Source organism: Vigna unguiculata, chromosome 5 (genome assembly GCF_004118075.2).
Source record: "Vigna unguiculata cultivar IT97K-499-35 chromosome 5, ASM411807v1, whole genome shotgun sequence".
In the NCBI taxonomy this organism is placed as follows: Eukaryota; Viridiplantae; Streptophyta; class Magnoliopsida; order Fabales; family Fabaceae; genus Vigna; species Vigna unguiculata.
In genome coordinates this window covers 9,529,037-9,536,732 of record NC_040283.1, presented here as the reverse complement: position 1 = coordinate 9,536,732, position 7,696 = coordinate 9,529,037, and the positions used below count along the sequence as shown (strand labels likewise).

The 7,696-nt window shown below is 34.4% G+C and overlaps 1 protein-coding gene across 1 annotated transcript; it reads left to right on the top strand.

The window, feature by feature from the left end:
* The first annotated feature begins 3,369 nt into the window (after positions 1–3,369).
* On the top strand, positions 3,370–6,463 carry LOC114185083 (pyruvate decarboxylase 2). The gene is made up of 6 exons (XM_028072584.1): positions 3,370–4,125; positions 4,632–4,795; positions 4,886–5,536; positions 5,628–5,745; positions 5,843–6,031; positions 6,120–6,463. Exons 1-6 carry the CDS (start codon positions 3,598–3,600, stop codon positions 6,288–6,290), a joined length of 1,821 nt encoding a protein of 606 aa, XP_027928385.1. The 5' UTR covers positions 3,370–3,597; the 3' UTR covers positions 6,291–6,463.
* The last annotated feature ends 1,233 nt before the right edge of the window (positions 6,464–7,696 follow it).

The window sequence follows — 7,696 nt, the reverse complement described above, 5'->3', positions numbered from 1 at the left end:
GTTTTCATCCTTCATTGATTTAATGTTGATGTAACGGAAGAGACCACATTATTTTTTTTTAATAAGTATTCAGATTATATTGAGTAAAAATAATTGACATAAAACTTTGAACAATTGTTATAAATATTGGGACCAAAAGGAGGTATCAAGCCTTAACAAATTTCACCATTAAAATTCTTATAAAAGGAGGTATATGGCTCAAACAAGGAAGTTGTTGGTTGGTTGATAAGGATACCCACTCAATTAATTTGATCGACTGAGTGCTATAAAAATGTAGATTTAGATGATCGATTCAAGTGCAAGTCGCATATTAGATGGAACACTTGTAGAATGGCCCAACTCTTAGGATAGAGTTGCGTTGACGCAATATTCAAAACCTGCAACACTCTAAATTCGTCCAAAGAAAAATGTATATTCACACCCATACATGTAATTGAAGCATTTGGATAAATTAGTCAAAATGAATTGAAATTCACGAGTCAATTCAGCTCATTACGAATTTAGGTTGGGTTGAAATTTTTTTACAAATTTCAATATGGGTTGATTTTTTATTCGGCCTACCTAGAACTTAGCTCATCCAGATTGAACCCGTGATGACCTGGATTGGTGCAAATAAATGATTACACAATTTTTTTCTTAAGTTAGGTTTTACACTTGGATCATGTTAGATTGTTTTTTTACTTAACACATAAATAATTTGTATTTTTGTGATTTTGGTTTGTATTTAGATTATATTAAAGTTTATTTAGATTTTAATTAGAATAATTATTTAGTTTTGACTAAAAAAATTAAAAAAATGTATTTTTTTTAATTAAGTGAATCTGTGAGCCAACTTGTTTAACTCACCAACCCGTAATAAATCAAATCGAATTTAAATTCTTTTAACTCACTAATAAATAAATTGAATTGAATTGATTTACTGAGTGATTAATCTACAGTAAATCGAGCGAGACCAGACCAGACCAAATTACCCCTTTGACAGCCCACATTTAGATCATTTTTTGACCATGACTAATAGGAGACAATGTCTCGAAAATAAAGTGATGACTTGGATCAGAGAAATGAAAATATTTTTTCTCAAAACTTGTCGATGCTTATTGTCTTTTGAGCTCAGGCCCACAGTGTACCCATGTAGATGAGTGACTTTGGAAAAAAAAATCTTTTAAAACTCTCAATTATTATCTTAAATATAAAAAACTAATATACGGTTGAATATTAAATTTCAATATTAAAGGTTACAATTATATAATAGTATTCCTATTAAAACTTAAATATAATATTAAAGAAATGAATGCAGTTTTATTTTATTTTTATTTTTTTAAGTTTTTCACTTTAATCAGGAAAAGGACAATGGATTGTCGAAGTTTATTAAAATTTTCTTTGTTAAAATATCATTCCTTAAAAAAGTATTTAAATTTTTAAAATGAAAATAAAGTTAGATAGAAGAACACCACCCATTTACTAGTGTACTAGTTGAATATCATAATATTATATTATATTACATAGTACAAATAGTTGATGGAATTATATTCATCGTACTCAATAATTCACTTTATGTTGGTTCCTTTTTGTGACACTTGTGAGAGTGACGGTGAAGATTAAATAAAATTTTTGAGAGCGATGCTAATGACTCATCGTCCACCATCATGCACGCCCAACGTTGCTACTTCGAATCTCACCGCAATCATGTGTGAGATTCACCACGAATCAACGAACATGATTCACACACACCACACACGCACATGCCTTCGACTCCATTAATTAATTAATTAATTAATTATTTCCAAGTTGGTTCAAAGTTCAAACCCTGCGTGACCTTTGTTAGATTCAGTTTCCAGCCACTGGTTCTTCACCTCCTCAATCCAATGGATTATTGTCACTTTTTCTCTTTTCAAATATATCTACATTTTCTTCATCTTTTATAATCAAAACTAACATTAATATTTTAAATTGAGTTAATTATATTTTCTTGTTTCTAACGACAGAAACTTCTTAGATGGACAAAGACTTTGCCAACTCAGCGATTCCTTTTAGTGCCAAGTTATTATGCTTCCTTTTCTTCTGTCAAAGATGATATTTTCACCAAAATAGATTTTTTTTTTTATTTCTTCGTATAGTATGTTGTTCTTCTATTAACATAAATAATTTTCTAGTTATGTTTAAAATATAGTTCTCGTGTGGGGTATTACTTTTTTTAAATTATTATATTTTCAATAATTTTAATTATTACAGTGGATCAAGATTTTGTTTTGAATTGCACTTAGTAGTGACACCTAAGGAAGTTTCATAAAATGACCACGCGTTCTCCATTGCGCCGTTGACCTGACCAATGACCACCATAGTAGTAATACCGGTTACGGTTTTCCTTCTGGTTTTGTGGTCCAATGTTTTATTTGTTTAGGAAAAAGCGAAATCTTCGCAATCATTTTAGACGTTCTTTTCCATTTGCGAGCTCGTGGATACAAAACTTGTTTTCTCTTTGAACTTTCTGGATTCTAGAACAGTGTGAATGAAGAAAACAAAGCAAAATAGTAATGTTACACGTCGATCAATCCAAATATGTGTTCAATCATCCACACAAATAACTATAATTTCCAATTTATTTTTATTATAAAAGATACAATAGATTTTTACATTATCAACTCTACTTTTCACATTTTCAACTCAATTTTTGGACTATGACATCAACAAGACCAAACACATGCCAAGTTCAATTCCATTTTTCAGTTGATTTCCAGTTTTGGCGAAACCAAACACACTTTGCATCACCAATCTTGACATTGTGAGAGGACAATATGAAACATTTGTGTCCATAGTTCTTATATAAAAGGGGTGTCGGAAAGTTTTTTAATGTCTAGGGTTGAGAGGCATATCTATCTCACCACCTTCAAATTTTGGACAATAATTACATATTTGATTAACATTTTCATTTAATGTAGATTGATTTTAAGCTGCATTTTAAATAATCTTTCATGTTTCGTGTTGCACAATCTCAAAACGTTTTTACAATACCGTCTCGTTTCTAAACTTAAAAAGAAAAAAAGTCATTAATAACAAATGAAATTCATTAAAATCTAATAAATGTTAACCGGGTAAAAAAATAGTTAGTATTAATTGGTATGGTATGGCATAACATGAAGTCTTATTTCTCAATATTTTATTGGTAAAGTTTTTCACTTTTTAATTTCTTTCAATTAATTTACAAAATCACACTTTTTTATTTCACCTCCCAGAAAGGTAAATGATGATAGCAGATGGGTCCACTCCATCAGAAAAATAAGCATTGTTATTGACAGTGTTTTTTCAGAAAAAAGAACACTGAAGACAGAGAACCAAAATGGAAACGGTAAACCGCCCCTGGTATGTTATCTCCCATTGTCTTTCCCTTTGCGATTACCACTTACCACCAACCCGCACGAACTACTACTATATAACCTTCTTCTCATTTCCACACTCTTCTCATTCATACAACACTAAAAAAAACTCTCCAATCACCTTTTAGATCTCTTTCCAACCAAAAACCATAACCATTCACAAGTCTCACACCTTCTCCATTACTTCCTCTCAACTTCTCACTGAAAGCCTCAAGTCCAAGCCATGGACACCAAGATAGGTTCATTGGACGTTGTCAAGCCTCCCTGCAACGACATCGTATCGTGCAATCAGACCAACAGCGCTGCCATACAGCCCTGTGTTCCTTCCGCCGTCATCAACGGCTGCGGAGACTCCACTCTCGGCGGCCACCTCGCGCGCCGCCTCGTTGAAGTCGGTGTCACCGATGTTTTCTCCGTTCCCGGCGACTTCAACCTCACTCTGCTCGACCACCTCATCGCTGAGCCCGCGCTCAACGTCGTCGGCTGCTGCAACGAGCTCAACGCCGGGTACGCTGCCGATGGCTACGCCCGTGCTCGAGGTGTCGGCGCTTGCGTTGTCACGTTCACCGTTGGCGGGCTCAGCGTGCTCAACGCGATCGCCGGAGCGTACAGCGAGAACTTGCCGCTGATTTGCGTCGTTGGTGGGCCCAACTCCAACGACTATGGTACGAGTCGGATCCTCCACCACACCATCGGTTTGCCCGATTTCAGCCAAGAGTTGAGGTGCTTTCAGACCATTACTTGCTTCCAGGTTCCAACTCTCTCCCTTTCTCTCTCTCTCACGCACACACACTTTTTTTTTTTTCATCATTTTTTGTTAGTGTGGATGTGTCATGAAGTTAAAAACAAAAATATGAATAATAGTTTATGCACTGATGATCATCAGTTTTATCTACTCAACCAGAGCGTGGACTTTGAGAAATCCCTGGCATGAGACTCTTAATTAGAAGACAATACAGGGGTAATTAAAGAAGTACAACAGAGACATTTTTTTTTTTATTATTACTTTTACAAATTGAAAATGAGAAGATAAAATGAACTGACATTTTCCTTGAGTTAAATTTAAGTTGACAAGTTAAAATCTGTTTTTGAAAAAATGTAGGTTGATTTGAGCTCAATTTATTTTCCTCTTTAGAAGGTTATCCAATTGATAGGTTTATCCAGAGTTGAACTTAGTGTGCTTTTGTTTAATTTTGGTTGTGTTTGTTTTTCTTTATTTTATGGTAAATGCGTTAATGTGGCTTTGTTTGACGATAGGCTGTGGTGAATAACTTGGAAGATGCTCACGAGTTGATTGATACAGCAATCTCAACTGCACTGAAGGAAAGCAAGCCTGTGTATATAAGCATTAGTTGTAATTTGCCTGGGATTCCTCACCCCACATTCAGTCGTGATCCAGTTCCTTTTTCATTGTCTCCCAGGTAAGCCATTTTTTATTTGTTGATTTGTTCTTCATTGGAAACATTGGCGATTAGCTGCTTATGTTAGTATTGTTTTTGTTTGGCTTGTAGATTGAGTAACAAGTTGGGGCTGGAGGCAGCAGTGGAGGCAGCTGCAGAGTTCCTTAACAAGGCAGTGAAACCAGTGCTGGTGGGGGGTCCTAAACTGAGGGTGGCAACAGCAGGTGAAGCCTTTGTTGAACTGGCTGATGCTTGTGGTTATGCGCTTGCTGTAATGCCATCAGCTAAAGGGCAGGTTCCAGAGCACCATCCTCATTTCATTGGAACTTATTGGGGTGCTGTGAGCACTGCCTTCTGTGCTGAGATTGTGGAGTCTGCCGATGCATACTTGTTTGCTGGTCCCATTTTTAACGACTACAGCTCTGTGGGATATTCCCTTCTTCTCAAGAAGGAGAAGGCCATCATTGTACAGCCCGATCGGGTTGTGATCGCAAATGGGCCTGCATTTGGGTGTGTGCTCATGAAGGATTTCCTCAAGGGACTCGCTAAGCGCCTCAAGCACAACAATACTGCATATGAAAATTACCACAGGATATTTGTCCCTGAAGGACATCCTTTGAAGGCAGCACCAAAAGAACCTCTCAGGGTTAATGTTCTGTTCCAACATATACAAAATATGCTGTCTGGTGAAACTGCTGTGATTGCAGAGACAGGGGACTCCTGGTTTAACTGCCAAAAGCTGAAATTGCCCAAGGGATGTGGGTAAGCGAAGAATCTGATAGAATGAATTTGTTGTGTTTAATTATCATCTTGCTTGTAGTGTTTGTAGTGTTAATAAAAATTTGGTTGACAGGTATGAGTTCCAAATGCAATATGGCTCAATTGGGTGGTCTGTTGGTGCAACTCTTGGTTATGCTCAGGCTGTTCCTGAGAAGCGAGTAATTGCCTTCATTGGTGATGGAAGCTTTCAGGTATATTTAGCAATAACTACTTCTGTAAATCTTCACTGAAATTGCATTCTCAAACTGAAGTATGATGTTTTAACTTTGCTTTTAAATTGTTTTGCAGGTGACTGCCCAAGATGTATCAACAATGCTGCGGAGCGGGCAAAAGACCATCATCTTTCTGATAAACAACGGTGGATACACCATTGAAGTTGAAATTCACGATGGACCGTACAATGTGATTAAGAACTGGAATTACACAGGGTTAGTTGATGCAATCCACAACGGTCAGGGGAAATGCTGGACTGCCAAGGTGAGTTTCTTGACATAATCCTCAAACTCCATTGATGCAAGATGGAGTGTTGAATATGTTGTATTGATTGATGCATGGTTCATTTCAGGTGTTCTGTGAAGAGGAGCTAGTTGAAGCAATTGCCACGGCCACAGGACCCAAGAAAGATTCCTTATGCTTCATTGAGGTGATTGTTCACAAGGATGACACCAGCAAAGAATTGCTTGAATGGGGCTCAAGGGTCTCTGCTGCCAATAGCCGTCCTCCCAATCCTCAATAAACTTCAGATTTCATTCAGCCTATATGTCTAAATTGCTTCAATTGTCCCTTTGACATGTCCTTCTAGGGAATTTACTTTTATTAATGGCTTTAAACTGCTTTTGCAACTGAGTCCTTTTGTTTGTGTAAATTCTTTCACTTGAGATAAAAATCTATATCCTTCAACTTTGTTCATTTTTGCTTTTTAGTACATTTTGTTAAAGCTTCTTCGCTTGGGTTGTGTTTCACTTGAGATGGTTAGATTTGGATTTTTAGGATTAAAGAAAAAAAAAAAAATCACGTGAATCTCTCGAGCGAGCGGTGCTAGTTTAATTTACTTTGATATTATCAAGTTTGAACCTGTCACATCCGTGAACAACAGTAACAACAAAACTTCCTCGTCAAAGTTTACATTATTAATGGTGCATGAACATGAATCAGAGAACACGAATCTTTTTATTTATAGGGTTGAAAACAGACCACGCAAACAGTATCACCGCTTGATTCACATGGATATTCTTTTCAATTGTGTCGTCTTGCATGAGGTTGCTCTTTGAAAAACATAGATTATGGGACTCATAATCTTTTATAAGACAAACAACTGAATCTTAGGAGTCGGTGCTGTTTTAGATCCTATGTGCGGGTGATTTGGTAAAAATGGGAACATAAAGTTTTTGGAAAAATATATTTATGAACTTGCATTATTTTCACTTGATATTTATAAAGTGAGTTTGGCTATAATTTGAAGACATGTATTTTAAATTTTGTTGGATTAAAGGTACGTTAGGAATAATTTTTTCTTCTATTCGTCTATATATATAAACTAGGGATATCATTAATGGACGTGGAACTTTTATTTTCTCTTTATTTTTAATGAAAAATGAGAATACTCCTATTTGTGTCTGTATTTATTTTTTATTATTTTGAATATTAATCAAATATTTTCTTTTAAATAAAATAAAAGCTACAACAAAAAAATATGATATTTTAAGTATTTAAATAAAAATATATAAATTTTTTTATTATCAAATATTAAAAAAATAATTATATTATAAATATATAAGTATCTATAACAATAATATATAAAGACCTTATCAACTCTTTGTACATATATTATTTTATAAATAATTTATTTTTAATGTTATTCCAAAAATCTCTTTTTATCTTTAATAGTTATTTAAAAAATTTCTTTTGTGTATATATTTTATTTTTCAAAATTTTATATTTAACTATTTTAAAAATTAATTCTATTTTTTTTATCTTAATTCAAATTTCTATGAAGATTAAAAAGTAGGAGCACATAAATGCGTCTGCTAATAAAAATAAAGTAGTTTGATAAAATTGGCAACTAGCATGCCTCCTAATCCGTTTATTTATTTATTTATTTATTTTAAAATTAAACATAATTAAAAAGATTAAATTTTTTAT

Coding starts and splice junctions, on each gene's coding strand:
- LOC114185083 (XM_028072584.1), top strand. CDS start 3,598: ATGGACACCAAGATAGGTTCATTGGACGTTGTCAAGCCTCCCTGCAAC. Junction 5,537..5,627: donor AAATTGCCCAAGGGATGTGG/GTAAGCGAAGAA, acceptor TTTGGTTGACAG/GTATGAGTTCCAAATGCAAT. Junction 5,746..5,842: donor TTGGTGATGGAAGCTTTCAG/GTATATTTAGCA, acceptor ATTGTTTTGCAG/GTGACTGCCCAAGATGTATC.